The 16,857-nt window shown below is 43.3% G+C and overlaps 1 protein-coding gene across 1 annotated transcript in view; it reads right to left on the reverse strand.

The window, feature by feature from the left end:
• The window catches only part of STK3 (serine/threonine kinase 3), a 349,379-nt gene that overhangs the window by 196,961 nt on the left and 135,561 nt on the right, over nt 1–16,857 (reverse strand). The window contains exon 7 of the mRNA XM_040354769.1: nt 4,217–4,354. Coding sequence (XP_040210703.1) covers nt 4,217–4,354 — 138 coding nt within the window. The remainder of the gene's footprint in view (nt 1–4,216; nt 4,355–16,857) is intronic.

Below are 16,857 nucleotides of genomic sequence, written 5' to 3' on the forward strand. Positions count from 1 at the left end.
TTAGTGGTCTAATAAACACCAGATCTCGCCATAAAGAGTGTGTCACTGCCTATTGTTAATGACCGTATTTGCCGGTGTATAAGGCGACCGGGCGTATAAGACGACCCCCTAATTTTACATTTTTTTTTAAGATTTGTTTGCCAGTATTCACCGTATAAGACGACCCCCCTTCCGAGGCTTCATATTTCTACCTTCTGGAGTCATATTCTTCTTCATTCTTGCTGGAGCCAATCACGGTGAGCGTTGTATTCTATTAATAAATACAAAGCCTGCTTGGATTGGCAGAGGCTGCAACATCATCAGCCCACGCCTCTCTGACTCTCAAAGCCAATCCGAGCAGGCTACTGTATGTAGCCTGCTCGGATTGGCAGAGGTTGTTACTCCAATCCGAGCAGGCTCTGTATTTATCTGAATACATCACACACCGGGATTGGCTAAGCGGTATATAATGTATGTAGCCAAAGCTACATACAGTATTACCGCACATCCAGCAAGCATGCGAGCAGCTGACCCGGCGTATAAGACGACCCTTGCTTTTTGGCCAGTTATTTTAGGTGAAAAAAGGTAGTCTTATACGCCAGCAAATACAGTAGCTGCTAGGATGGCTTTTACATAAAACCCAGCCACTGGCTGCAGGCGTCACCGTATACCACTTGAAACCAACGTAAATGTTTGTTAGGGGGTGTGCATGCATTTAATGCACCACAGCAGTCCAGGCTGGTGTGAATGGAGCCATAAAGCTCTTACTGCTTAATTATCATATGCCAATAGTTTAATGTTAATAGTCTGAGCAAATATGCAATTTAAATACTGGAAGAAAAAGACGAATTTAAGAGATAATTGATGAATACAATTGACATTAACGCAATGGGGTAAAATGAAATATTTTTCATGCCATTCCTGCTCTGTGGTCTTTACCAAGGCACAAGAAATATACTGTTTAGTAAAACGGATGCCTCATCTGTTTGGGGACAACAGATGTCCCATAGTTACCATCATTTCCCAGGTGAACTGAGCTCCATCAATATAAGTACTAAAGCACTGCTATAATTGGGTCAGCAAACTGCACAGCTACATATTCAGTAAACAGAAATGTCTATTCTCAGTAAGCCATAACCATATAGTAGATAGTAGTCATTTACCTTTATTACTCCATAAAACTTAGAAAAACACCATTAAAGTCCACACTGCTGTGAAATCCACATTGAAATTACATGTTGGCAACTAGTGCAGTGAACAAGCTGTTAACTTGCACAAACAGATTGCGAGCAATAGAGGATCTGTGCTAAGCAGCGGGAGCTGCAACACAACCATTCCAGATGTAACTGTGCGGTCAGCTATATCAGCACTGTAAAAGTAAAGGCCATACCTTCTACTCTACAAAGACTCCACTGACTCAAAGAGGAAGCAAACCCTGAAGAAGCTTACACTTTTTTGTGTTCTTGACCACTTTTATTGAGCTTCTTCATGCTCCTTTGAACTTTTTTGAGCATAAGAATTTTGTTTTCATAAGCCCTCTTAGCTACAGTGGGGTACAAATTGTATTTGGTCCCCTGCAGATTTTGTAAGTGTGCTCCCTTACAAAGAAATGAAGGGTCTATATTTTTTATCATAGGTCTATTTTAGATGGTAGAGACAGAATATCAACCAAAAATACAGGAAAAACACATAGAACAAATACTATAAACTAAGTTGCAGTTCAGTGAGTAAAATAAGTGTTTGATCCCAGAACCGAGAGATCAGCTGCATTTGATCGCTCGGGTTTCAGTGTTCGAGCCAGCGGGGAACAGATGCGGAATTGGACCGATGTTGCATCCACCTAGGCAAGCAAGACTCTGCTTAAAAAAAAAAACATGCTTCTTTATTAAAGGGGTTGTAAAGGTAAAAAAAATAGCTTCCTTTACCTTGGTGCAGTCCTCCTTCACTTACCTCATCCTTCCATTTTGCTTTTAAAGCGGGAGTTCACCCATAAATGTTTTTTTACCCTTAGATGGATACATTTAGTCTAGGGGAATCGGCTAGTTGTTTTAAAATCCGAGCAGTACTTACCGTTGTAGAGGGCGATCTTCTCCGCCGCTTCCGGTTATGGGTCTTCGGGACTGGGCGTTCCTTCTTAATTGACAGTCTTCCGACAGGCTTCCGACGGTCGCATTCCATCGCGTCACGAGTAGCCGAAAGAAGCCGAACGTCGGTGCGGCTCTATACTGCGCCTGCGCACCGACGTTCGGCTACTTTCGGAAAATCGTGACACGATGGATGCGACCGTCGGAAGCCTTTCGGAAGACTGTCAATCAAGAAGGAACGCCCAGTCCCGCAGCCCATACCCGGAAGCGGCGGAGAAGATCGCTCTCTAAAAGGGTAAGTACAGCTTCGATTTTAAAACAACTAGCCGATTCCCCTTGACAAAATGAGCATCAATCTAAGGGTAAAAATAGCAATTTACTGGTGAACCTCCACTTTAAATGTCCTTATTTCTTCTGAGAAATCCTCACTTCCTGTTCTTCTGTCTGTAACTACACACAGTAATGCAAGGCTTTCTCCCTGGTGTGGAGAAAGCCTCTTGAGGGGGGAGGGGGCAAGCAGGAGAGTGTTTTAGTCTGACGCCCGAGTATACTGATCCTAAACCCTTGAGGCAAGATACTACAGATGAGGTGTTGTCTTTACCCGTAGATGTGGTGTATCTGGGATTTTGCAAAGGCATTTGATACAGTTCCCCATAAACGTTTACTGTACAAACTAAGGTCTGTCGGTATGGATCAAAGGGTGAGTACATGGATTGAAAACTATCTACAGGGACTAGTTCCGAGTACTCCCCATATATCGCTACACACTGAGTGGTCTGGTGTGGAAAGTGGGGACCCCCAGGGCTCTGTCCTGGGAGCAATGCTATTTAATTTATTCATAAATGATCTGGAGGATGGGATAAAAAGCGCAATCTCAGTATTTGCGGACAATACTAAGCCAAGCAGGGCAATAACTTCTACACGGGATGTAAAAACCTTGCAAGAAGACCTGAACAAATTAATGGGGTGGGCAACTACATGGCAAATGACGTAAAATGTAGAAAAATGTAAAATAATGCATATGGGTGGCAAAAACATTAATGCAATCTACTCAAAAGGGGGAGAACCTCTGGGGAATCTAGGATGAAAAATGACCTGTGGGTCCTAGTAGATGATAGGCTCATCAATGGCATGCAATGCCAAGCTGCTGCAAGCAAAGCCAAATAATTTTAGCATGCATTAAAAAGGGGATTACCGTATTTATCGGCGTATACTGCGCAATTTTTTCCCCTTAAAATAAGGGGAAAATCGTGGGTGCGCGATATACGCCGATACCCGCGCCCAGTTTGAATGCCTGCGCCAAAGTATACCGAGTGCAGTACACTCGGCTACATTCGGCCAGGCTCGGCTTCACTAGTGCTCACGCATAAACGTCACAGAGCGTGAGCACGAGCGAAGCCGAGCCTGGCCGAATGTAGCCGAGCGTACTGCACTCGGTAAACGTCGGCGGAGGCGTTCAAACTGAGCGCGGGAAGCGGCGATTCGGCGGGGAGACAGCGCGGGAAAAGCCGGGAGGACACCACCAAAGCCGCGGACCCGACGAGGCCGCCGCGCAAGACACCAAAACTGTGTACTAAAATGTTTTTTTTTTACAGGAATTGCGGGTCCACATTAGGGGTGCGCGCTATACGTCGGAGCGCGCAATACCCCGATAAATACGGTAACTCCAGAAATAAACCGTTAATTCTCGCACTCTACAAGACTCTGGTCCGGTTGCACGTGGGGTATGCCATCCAGTTCTGGGCACCAGCCCTCAGGAAGGATGTGCTGGAACTGGAGTAAGTACAGAGAAGATCTCAGCTATGGGTAAAGACTTCAAGCACTGAACTTCTCTCTGGAGGTGAGAAGCTTGAGAGGGGATATGATTTCAATGTACAAAATACCAGACCGGTGACACCACAATAGGGATTAAACTCTTCCGTGAAATGAATTTAAAAAGACAAGTAGCCTTTCACTAAAATTAGAAGAGAAGCAGTTTAACCGTAAACTGGTTAGAGAGTTCTTTACTGTAATAGCGGCAAGGAAGCGGGGAACATTGATAGTTTAAAAAAAAACTATTAGATAGGCACCTGAACGACCACAATATACAGGGATATACAATGCAATACTGACATAAAAACACGCACACAGGTTGGACTTGATGGAATGCCTACCTGCAGAAGCTGCGTGGCCGTGGCTCTTTGTTCCGGGTTCTTCACCAGACATTTCTTTACAAAATCTGTAAATTCATCCGACCACAGCTCAGGTTTCCTGAAGGTAGGTGGGGGATTTGTGGGAATCATAAATATTGCCTGCAAAGATAAAAAAAAATACATTAGCATGCAGGTGTCAAAAATCGTGAAATCAGATAAGTTAAACATTGTTCTTTGGATGCTGATTATTTCAATACTGGTTATCATACTGGATTTAAAAGATCATCTCCAGTCAACAGCTATAAAAAAAAAAGTTACATATAGGGAACCAATTTTACAAGTCAAATTATTTGGCACATCCCATCCTAAGCCCGCGCTGACACTGAAACTCGACTTTGGAATTATTAACTTCAATTGAAATCACACAAGCTTCATGCACAGATGTCTATGCAAGTTGCACCTTAAAAAATTGCATAAATAGTGCACAGCAAAGTCGGTTTTGCACCGATTTGAACCGATCCAATGCAGACACTAGGGTGCGATTTGGACCTGTCAAATCGCATTACAAGCGACATCGGTGTGAATGGGGGCTGCGATTTACACACCTCAGCCAAACAGCACAGCCAGGTGGATGACGCAACATACAGTTAAATACTACAAGGGAGTCCTCGTCTCCTCCCCCCATATTCTTACTAGTTGTCAGGGCTAGGCTCAGCCCTTCCTTCTCTGTGCTGGCAGCTCAGCTGTCAGCTAATTGCCAGCTCCCATCTCTCCACAGTGATCCACCTGTTGATGATCCTGCTCCTCAGCTCTGCCTACTTAAAGCCTTGCAGTTCATTTGCTCATTGCCTTCGCCAACATCACAAGAGACTTTCTCCTGCTGAAGAGATCCTGCTTGCTATATGTCTAACTTTATCGCTGGCTCTTGGACATTGGCTTGGCTGACTACCCGATCCGGTTACTGAACTCTGGCTATGTTTTGACTACGCTTACTCCGTTTACCTTTTTATTTTTATTATTAACCACTTCCTTACCGGGCCTATTCTGGCACTTCTCCCCTACATGCAAAAATCCAAATTTGTTTTTTGCTGGAAAATTACTCAGAACCCCCAAACACTATATTTTCTTTTTTAGTAGACACCCTAGGGAATAAAATGGCGGTCATTGCACTTTTTTGGGGAAAAAACGGTTTCATGAATTAAAAAATAACAAAACAGTGAAGTTAGGACAACAATCATGAAATGGTGCCAAAAATGTTAGTACTTAAAAATCTCCATAGGCGACGCTTACATTTTTTTTTACAGGCTACTAGTTTAGAGGGTTACAGAGGAGGTCTAGTGCTAGAATTGTTGCTGGTGCTCTAACGCACGTGGCGATAACTCACATGTGTGGTTTGAACGGTGTTTACATATGTGGGCGGGACTTGCGTGTGTGTTCGCTTCTGAGCGTGAGCTACTGGGGACAGGGGCGTTTTAAATATTTATTTATTTTGCACTTTTAAAAAAAAAAAAAAAACATTTTTTGATCACTTTTATTCCTATTACCAGGAATGTAAACATCCCTGGTAATAATATATTGTGACAGGTTCTCTTTGTAGAGAGATGCGGGGTCAAACAAGACCCCACATCTCTCCTCCAAACTGGAAAGCATGAGATCGTGAAAAAAAATTACTGATCTCATGCTAACTGCTGCGATTGCGGCTTTGTTCACTTCCAGGTACCCGGGCGTGACGTCATAACATCGCGCCCAGGCTTCTGACGGCCATAGAGATCACTGGTGACCATCTGGTCACTAGAAATCTCTAGGCTTCTCATCCGGCGCCGGCTGATCGTTTCTCTGGGTCCCTGATGGCCCGGAAGAAGCACCGGACATCGGCGGGAGGGGGGGATGTCCCCTCCCATCACCTATAAGAACGATCAAGTGGCCGAACTGCCTCTATGATCGTTCCTATGGTGCAAAGAATCGCAGGCTGATATCTGAATGATGCCTCTAGCTGCAGGCATCATTCAGATATTCCCGCTCAAAGTCAAGGACGTCCATGGAAGTTCGTCCGGCATGAAGTGGTTAAACAAGTATGATTTAACTGTACTTCTGTCTCGGTCTGATTCATGGTTTCTGACACTAGTCAGGGTAAGAGCAGCAGACTGACGAGGTGATCTCCTGACCAAGTTTTCTCTCTCCTTCTATCAGCATACTCCTTGTAAACATAGTCCAATGCAGCATATCAGATTAGTTACCAGTCCTGACCCATTTTTTTTTTTTTTTTTTTTTTAAGATTTAGTGATTTTGAAGAATCCGCTGGAAGCAAAACACCACCCTGTGGCTTGCAGAATATGAAATAGATATAAGTTGGTACTATGGTGTAATTATCTAAACAATCCTGAAAGGTGTAAAATCTTACCAGCATGCACAAATGCTCAGACCTGAAATTAGCGGAATTCAATAACAAAGAAAAAAGGGCACTATGTGCTATAAATTTACACTCTATGGGCCAGATTCTCAAAGGACTTACGACGGCGTATCTCCACGTACGCCGTCGTAAGTCCGAATGCGAGCCGTCGTATCTATGCGCCAGATTCTTAGAATCAGTTACACATGAATTTGGCCAAGATACGAGCGGCGTAAGTATCCTACGCCGTTGTATCTTGGGTGCATATTTACACTGGCCGCAAGGGGCGCTTCCGTAGATTTACGCGACAAATATGTAAATTAGGTAGATACGCCGATTCACGAACATACTTGCGCCCGCTACGCTGTTTACGTTAGGCTTACGTCCGGCGTAAAGTTACCCCTGCTATATGAGGGGCAGCCAATGCAAAGTATGGACGTCGAAACAAGCGTATCTTTTTACATTGTTTAAGTAAGTCGTACGTAAATGGGGATGTGCGTAGGTTACGTTCACGTCACAGGCATTGAGCCGGCGTATCTTAGGGAGTAAATTCGACGTGATACTGAGCATGCGCGCGCATGCGCCGTACGATCGGCGCTTCATTTGCATGAGGTCACGGCTCATTTTAATAAAACACGCCCAACTCTTCCACATTTGAATTAGGCGGGCGTACGCCGGCCGATATACGCTACGCCGCCGCAACTTACGGAGCAAGTGCTTTGTGAATACTGCACTTGCCTGTCTAATTTGCGGAGGGGTAGCGTAAATAGGATACTCTACGCCCGCACAAAGATACGCTCTCCTACGTGAATCTGGCCCTAAATGTGCAAATATGCAGCTATGACCATACAAAGCAAATAGTTTTAAGGAGGCTTAGCTAATCTAAAAGCCACTTCAGCAAAGACCACAAGACCAAATGCCTAGGATTTTGGTCAGGTGATTAATCACATGTAAAGGCAAGTATTTTAAAAAAGTCGTAAAGTAAAGTCGTGAGTGTACAGCTTGTATAACAGTGTAAATTTGCTGTCCTCTCAAAATAACTTGCCACACAGTCATTAATGTCTAAACCGCTGGCAACAAAAGTGAGTACACCCTTCCCAATGCCATGTGACTCATTAGTGTCAGAGGTCTAAGGTGTGAATGGGGAGAGCAGGTGTGTTAAATGTGGCGTTATCGCTCTCACTCTCTCATACTGGTCACTGGAAGTTCAACATGGCACCTCATGGCAAAGAACTCTCTGAGGATCTGAAAACAAAAAAAAGAATTGTTGCTCTACATAAAGATGGCAAAGGCTATAATATTGCCAAGACCCTAAAACTGAGCTGCAGCATGGTGGCCAAGACCATTCAGCGATTTAACAAGACAGGTTTCACTCAGAACACACAGTCGACCAAAATAGTTGTGTACACATGCTCAGCGTCATATCCAGAGGGAAATAGACATATGAGTGCTGCCAGCATTGCTGCAGAGGTTGAAGGGGTGGGGTGTCAGCCTGTCAATGCTTAGACCATACACCACACACAACATCAAATTGGTCTGCATGGCTATCTTCCTAGAAGGAAGCCTCTTCTAAAGATGATGCACAAGAAAGCCCACAAACAGTTTGCTGAAGACAAGCAGACTAAGGACATAGAATACTGGAATCGTGTCCTGTGGTGTGATGAGACCAAGATAAACTCATTTGGGTTTAGATGGTGTCAAGTGTGTGTGGCGGCAACCAAGTGAGAAGTACAAAGACAAGTGTGTCTTGCCTACAGTCAAGCATGGTGGTGGGAGTGTCATGGTCTGGGGCTGCATAAGTTGCTGTCGGCACTGGGGAGCTAGTTTATTGAGGGAATCATGAATGCCAACATGTTCTGTGACATACTGAAGCACAGCATGATCCCCTCCCTTTGGAGACTGGGCCGCAGGCCAGTATTCCAACATGATAATGACCCCAAACAGGCCTCCAAGACGACCACTGCCTTGCTAAAGAAGCTGAAGGTAAAGGTGATGGACTGGCCAAGCATGTCTCCAGACGTAAACCCTATTTGAGCATCTGTGGGGCATCTTCAAACGAAAGGTGGAGGAGCGCAAGGTCTTTAACATCCAACAGCTCCGTGATGTCGTCATTGAGGAGTGGAAGAGGACTGCAGTGGCAACCTGTGAAGCTCTGGTGAACTCCATGCCCAAGAAAGTTAAGGCAGTGCTGGGAAATAATGGTGGCCACACAAAATATTGACACTTTGGGCCCAATTTGGACATTTTCATTTAGGGGTGTACTCACTTTTGTTCCCAGCGGTTTAGACATTAATGGCTGTGTGTTGAGTTATTTTGAGAGGACAGCAAATTTACACCTTTATACAAGCTGCACACTCACTACTTTACATGGTAGAAAAGTGTCATTTCTTCAGTGTTGTCACATGAAAAGATGTAATAAAATATTTACAAAAATGTGAGGGTGTACTCACTTTACTGTAAATACACACATAGACAGACAGCTTTTTTTCTTTGCAGAATAGGTGCAGGTACTCCTCCCTTCTGAGTCACCCCGTTTCTCCACCCCTACCCAGCTCTGAGCACAGTCTCTTGGTTTCACCTTAAACCCACCTCCCAGTATCACCCCTTTTGGAAATCTACAGAACCAAGTATCGTTTTGCGGTGCTACGTAATTTGTAAGGTATATCTTAATTATAAAGGAAAGCAGTAAAATAGATTCCCTGCAGTCGACACCAATAGACACACCCACGCCACGCCACCCACCCCCCCACAAACAATAGATCACCCCAGCAGCAAAAGATCACCCCAGCAGCAATACACCTTCTTCCCAAAAACAATACATCCACCCAACAATAGATCTTCCAACAGCCAGAATCAATAGAATCCCCTCCCTCAATAGTAGATCCCTCCCAGCAACAATAGATCCCCCACCAGAAGCAATAGATCTCCTCCAGAGATAGAAGATCCCCCAGCACCCAGTAATGAACCCTCCTGCACACCTCAGCACCCCTTGCCATTACATACATTCAGTGCAAGAACTGTGTTCCCACCAAAGAAAAAAATGGATTATATATATATATTCTGCCATTTCGGTGTAGGCATTCCTAAAAGAAAAGTGGTCTACAGTTAGCATAATTTTATCTTACACAAGTTTAAATGGCTAACACAAATATATGTTAGTATGCCCTGGCAACAGAATACTGAAGATTAGAAAGGTTCTACATATAAACTCTTCTATTACTGAAATGACAGCCAATTATCATACCGTGAACCCAAGTACCCTAAGTTGTATCTTAATCTCTTGATGATCATGAGTTAAATGTAACAGCAATTCAGTAGCTATTAAAAGCCAAAACTGTAACCTTCCTTAACAGCTGTTATCTCCAACCCTAAATCACATACTCCGTGTGCAGTGTTATGATGGGTTGTAAAGCGCTGATCACCCTGTGCCGTGCAGAGCTCTTATACTTGACGCTTTTCCCAATCGATATACAGCAGCACAGCCGCTTATCAGAAATCAATAACCTCTCTAATGACCTGGGGTTGATAGACAGTTTAATGACAACTCATGAAACTGCAAGTCATGTAATATAAATTAGTGTCTGTATAAGCTGCAACCTTCCATTTAAAAGGATACCCACTTCAGTGAATTTAAAAAAAAAAAAAATACACACACAGTAAAAGACAGAATCACTTTCAAGGCACTTTGCCTAACGCATAAGTGTATTCACGGAAATGCCCCCCAATATCTATGTGAAAAAATAAAAGCCCACAACCCAAATCGCATTCTGTGATCCACCAATCAAAACCTACTCCAAATACCCAAAGCCAGATACAAGTCCAAAGGAGATCGAAGATTTGCAGTCCAGGGACCTCGCCTGTGGAATGCACTACCAACTATCATCCGATTAGAGTCGGACCACTTGGCCTTCAGGAGAAAGATTAAAACCCATCTCTTCTGAGGTCAGGTGGGTTTTTCCTTACCCATGGAATGGAAACAGCGCCCAGAGGCGATTCAGTTCGCATGTGTTGCGCTTTACAAGTTTTACACACACACACACACACTCTCACACACACACACACACACGGAAAAGGGAAGTTGCCGCTCCAGGCAGATCCGTTTTGTGATTATCCTCCTCTCAGGAACCACAAGTGCTATACATAGCTGGTGCTATGATTAAACACCAAGTATAGGTTGAAACGCGTCAGCTGTTCAGTTTGCTGGGGCTTGTAGTGCTTTTCCTAAATTTAACCAATAAAGGCAGCTATCGTTTGGAGTTTTCCAGAATTCTTTATTTCCAGTCTCCCACACACATATACATATTTATATTTAAGGGAAAAAAAGATCTTTCATTTTTTTAATTGTAAGCCCAGTATGATTTTCTAAAAATGGACTAAAAGCCGCTTCCTTGGCAGCAGGGGTGCCAATGGCATTTCCTGTACATCCGATTGCTCATTGCCTCTGCAGAATTTCTGCTATTGCTACAGGACTGAAGATCTTCCCTCGAAGCACTTCAAAATAGGGGGTGAGTGAGTGAAGAACTTATATAGCGCAACACATGCGAACTGAATCGCCTCGGGGCGCTTGGTATTCATTTCCTCCTACACGTTGCCTTCAGAATAGGTGGGTATTGAGTTTTCTTCTGAAGGCCTTGTGATTCACTTCCGTTCGGATGCCGGTTGGTAGAGCGTTCCACAGTCTAGGTCCTTGGACTGCAAATCTTCATTCTCGTTTGGACTTGTATCTGGCCTTGAGTATCTGGAGTAGATTTTGGTTGGTAGAATGGAGGACGCAATTGGGGTTGTGACCTTTTAATTTGTCACATAAATATTGGGGCGCACTTCCTTGAACACACTTATGCGTCAGACAAAGTGCCTTAAATGTTATTCTATCTTCTACTGGCAGCCAGTGGAAAGCAGGTGTCGGTTTGCTAAAATACTTGCAACGCAACTAATATGGAACATATATTTTCTTCAAGCCCAACTCCAGGATATTAGCAACCCCTTTCTGACTAACCGTTGGTATGGGGGGAAAAAAATCCAAAATGCCCATTTTACTAGCAAAAACAAAATAAAAAATTGCTAACAGGCAGGCTCTTTATTGCAGTAGAGAAATGTAATGTCTCTTCTGCAATAGAACACACTTACCTGCCTGATCACAAACTCCTGTAGAATGTACACTGAGCTGTGGGAGTGATGTCATCTTGGGCTGACCAATCAAGAAGACCGTAAGACTGGCACCTGGAAGGAGCCAAGGAGAAGATGCCAACGCCGATGAGACTGAGGTATGCATTACTGGTTTTATTTCCACATGAAGCCATGGTCACATGATGATCCTTCGTTTTTCTATTTACATCCAGGGGTCTTTTTTGGGTGTCCACATAACTGCCTGCTTGATGTGCACACACCTCCTCTTGCCAGTAGCCGCAGCACTTCCAATGGCCCGGTCCTCTTATAGTCTCCAGAGGCAAGAGAACTCATGGAGGCATTCAGGGAACCAGTGGACAAGAAGATACAGAGCAGGGAAAATGTTGGGTTCTCAGTGCAGGATATTAGCTTGGCTCATGAAGGAAACCGACTCTGACCCATTAACACTGGAGAATGGTTTAGAAAGAGTGATTTGAAATTAAGAGGAAGAAGGTAAGCGATACACAATGCACTATTTTTTTTCTTGGAGCTGGGCTCTAATAAAATATATTTTTTCAAGCGTTACTAAACCCAGGACTCTGCATTCACTATATCTGGTCTCCTACTGTACACAGAACATGGAAATACAATCCTTTTTGTAAATATAGACTGCTAAATGCCTTTTCTCATCAGCAGTATATAGCAGTTTTGTGACTATCAGTGTCTGGTTAAAGCTTGTAGGAGGAATTTTCTGCTCTGACTTTCCTATGAGGCTGCAGGACCCCTGACCCTCTGTCTGGACAGTTCCGATTAACACTGTGCTGACCACATGCACTCACCCAACAAAAAATACTCTCTAGCAATACACACCAAACTGAGCATGTGCAGGTTGTCTTATCAGGAGATCGATTGGGGACTGCAGAAGAATGGGAGGAACACAGAGAAGACAGGAGCAAATAGCCTTTTTACACAATGCAAAGGATTAATCCCTTAGGTACCACAGTGAGTATAACTGCATATACAGACTGATGTTACTTTTGTGGGTTTAGCAACACTTTAAGAAGCTTCAGGTTTAACCGTAAGCTCAGAATGCCATTGTTCCAAACTAATTGTGCCAAAGTCAAAGTCCACTCATTGTAACCTGCATTTGGATATACCTGTAGCCCCCTCAGTTAAAATACATTTGTGCAGTTCAGTATCTTTTCTATTCTCCAATAGGCTCAGGGAAAAAAAAGACGATGCATAAATCAGGCAACACAACACAATATCTATTAAAAGCGTCCACCCCAAATACTGCAGCTGCTGACTTTAAAAAAATGAACACTTACCTGTACAGCGCACCTGCAATGTCGGCAGCCAAAGCCGAGCAATCGCTCGTCTCTCGGCTGCCCCCGCCACCAAACTCCGTGAGCAAATCAGGAAATTAAGCTTTGCGGCTTCACTGCCCGGTTCCCTACTGCACATGTGCGAGCGGCGCGGCCCGTCATCACTGGTCTCCGCTCTCCCCCGGGAACAGTGTGTTTCAGTGCGGTTCAGTGGCGTGACTCTCACAGGAGTCTATGCCCGGAAGTGGAAGCAAATACCTGTCTTAGACAGATATCTGCACCCCCTCCCCTGAACGGTGCCAAATGTGACACCGGAGGGAGGGTTCCGAAAAGCGGAATTTCCATTTTTCGGTGGAACTCCACTTTAAGCTCATTTTAAAAGGACAATTCATAAGATAGGGAAAACTAAAGGCTAGTTCTATGCATTTAGATAAAAAACCTGTGTGCAGCAGCCCCCTAATACGTACCCGAGCCCCCCCCCTCGATCCAGCTATGTGCATAAGTGCCTTGGCCATCAGGAACTCTCCCCCGTGATTGACTGAGACATAGCAGCGGTGCCATTGGCTCTCACTGCTGTCAAAGTCAGCTAATGAGGAGAGAGGGGGCGGGACCGAACGGCAGCTCTGTGTCTGAATGGACACACAGTGCTGCAGCTCAGGTGCCCCCATAGCAAGCTGCCTGCTGTGGGGGCACTCGACAGGAGGGAGGGTCCCGAGAAGAGGAGGATCTGGGCTGCTCTGTCTAAAGCCACTGCAACAGAGCAGGTAAGTTTAACATGCTTTTTTTTTTTTTAAACAAGACTTTACAATCAATCACTTTAATGGACAAATATACTTTTTGCAAAGCTGTATTTTAGAAGTCCCTTATCTGTGCAACCAAAAAGAGCAAAATGCTTAAAGCTTTAGGCCTGCTCGACCCAGCACAGCCTTCACTTGAGAAAGAAATCCTGACCGGGCAATGCGCAATACAGCTACATTCTATCCTATTGAGGGTCTGTAATCCTCTAGAGGTCTGGATCTGCTAATAAAGTGGAGGTTCACCCTAAAACAATTATCTAACATTACATCCAGCATACTGCCGACATGAACAGTATGCTGGTCTTTTTTTTTTTTTTCTCCGTACATACCATTATATTGTCTTTTTGCCCCCGACTCCCGGGTTCTGATTCCCGCAGGACTGGGCGTTCCTATTCAGGAGGTAGATGATTGACGTCTGGTGAAAACCTTCCCAAGGCGCATAAGGCGCGTCACCAGTTTTCCGTAAATAGCCAACCTGCGAGTCGACTCTATACAGCGCCTGCGCCCGCCGTGTAGAGCTAACTGCGCAGGCGCCATATAGAGTCGACTCGCAGGTCAGCTATTTACGGAAAACTGGTGACGCGCCTTATGCGCCTTGGGAAGGTTTTAACCAGATGTCAATCACCTACCTCCTAAATAGGAACGTCCAGTCCCGCGGGAATCAGAACCCGGAAGCCGGGGGGCAAAATGACAATATGTATGTTGTCATAACGGTATGTACAAAAAAAAAAGACCAGCATACTGTTCATGTCGGCAGTATGCTGGATGTAATGTTAGATAATTGTTTTAGGGTGAACCTCCACTTTAAGAAAATGTTCCTGTTTGAACTGAAAAGCACTACATAGTTGTTCTGGTCATTTAGCTGTAAACTAAAGAACTGATTTTTAATTTTACTGAATCTGTCTTGAGTTCACAGAGCCCTGATGAAGTGGGTGTGATGGCTTCAAAATGTGTCGGCTTTTCCATGTGATCATATGATAGATTAGACTAGAGTTAAACTTCACAATACTTTGCTATTTTTCAAAACAGTCCAACATCGCTCGCCGGCACCGACATCTTTTACGTGCCCTCTTCCAGGTGCCAGGCTGCATTCACCTTCATTGGCCGGGGCACTGTGACATCACTTCTGCACATGTGCAGTTTTATGACAGAAGTGAGTCAGACAGCGGCAGGCATGTAGCACAGGGAACAGACTTTTTTTAAGCAAAGGTTTTGTGCTACCAGCCAGAGTCAGTCAGGGAAGATCTCAGGAGTGGGGCTGAAGGTTAGTATTCTACTATGCAAGTTCCAACAATAGGGGTAGGGAAAAACTTTAAGGGAGAACTTTACTAAAAGGAATGTCCACTAAATGAGCTGAGCTTTAATGCTTCTTGGATGTCCTCATCGTCAAATTATTATCCTGGTTGCCAGGGGTATATTTTGTATCCAACAAACAAGGTATTTTATTCTAAAGTAAGCATTTTTGTTCAAAATCTAGGAGTGTAGGAATATACATTTTATTTCAGACTATGAATCGGAACAGTTCTTTATCATTGCAAGAGATGTACACAAACATGGGAATAATTTATCATACAAACAAGCTTTGCTTAACACGTTTTAACCCATAAATATTCTGCAACAGCGAGCACTGCTCTTGATGAACTCAAGCCACATGAGAACACAGTTTATCACCTTATCTCCTCTGCCTTCATAAAAAATAACTACTGCAAATATTTCTCTAGTCAGCAGTTTGTTTGGATAAAGAGAAGAAACAGAAGCTTAGACACAAGAAAGGATTACAGGATAAAGTCCCCACTAACAGCATTTAACGTTATCTTATCTCGGAAAGAGCTGGGATAGAAGCAAAAAAAATTGACAGACGGGAGATTTTTTTGTATTTTTCTTCTACATTAAAGGGAAACAAAAAAAAAAACAATCATTTTAAAAAGTGTATATATTTTTTTAAGCATACAAAATTAACATTTATTTGTACGGTAAATGTTATTTTATTAAATGCTTAAATTGCAAATATTAATTCAGAGTGCTCCCATATTGAGCAAACGGTAGAAGCCGTTTGTGAGAAAAACAATCAGCCCCAAAATACTAATAAAATACTCCTATAATGACGTGAGAAAAGAAAAAAAAATAAACCTCTAAGTGTCTACACAGCTGCTGAGCACTTATAGCGATACACCACACCTACTGTAATATTCATTTTGTGAAAATAGTGCAGCGCTGCGTATCTATAAATCTTATACAAACAAATAATTATACATTCCATAAAACAATTTATGAAAAAAGAAAATAAAATATAAAAAACAGTTCATATGTAGATTTCCAAAGCTGTCACCGCTGTGAAAAAACCTATTGAGAGGCCGACACGCGTTTAGAGGGGAGGAGTCGTATCTGTGATGTCAGGCGAAGCACCGCGAGTCTAGATCTGTGGTGAATGAGCTGGTGATTTAAAACATGCTGTTTTTATTGTTATTTTTTGTAAGTGTAACTTTTTAGGGGGGGTTTTTTAATAAATTCAAAAGCAGAGAACACTATGGTACTTGTGTTTGTTTCATGTCCTTAACCCCTGGATATATAAGTGGACTTGATTATTAAAAAGCGAATGGAGGAAGGTGGTGTTCGGAGACAATTTACCCATACAGAGGAATTACAACCATTGGTAAAGTGTATTGATCGTGGTGGACACATGGAGTGATCCGTCTATGAGTTTTATACTCATCCTTGAGGTGAGTAGGCATTTTAGCAGGTGGTGGTGTGCACTGAATATTGGATCCATTTAAATAATGATTTTTCTGAGCGGTGACAGCTTTGGAAACCTACATATGAACAATTTTTTATCATTTATTTTCTTTTTTCATAAAAGATGGAATGTATAATTACTCATTTGTTTATATAAGATTTATAGATATGCAGCGCTGCACTATTTTCACAAAATTAGTAGAAGCCGTTTGCCTTCAGACAGTCGCTTTCCAACTGAAACTTATACAAATCCATAGGAGGGGGAAGGAAAAGAGAAAAAAAAAAAAAAACACTCATTTAGCTATTTGTATT

Source organism: Rana temporaria, chromosome 5 (genome assembly GCF_905171775.1).
Source record: "Rana temporaria chromosome 5, aRanTem1.1, whole genome shotgun sequence".
Lineage (NCBI taxonomy): Eukaryota > Metazoa > Chordata > Amphibia > Anura > Ranidae > Rana > Rana temporaria.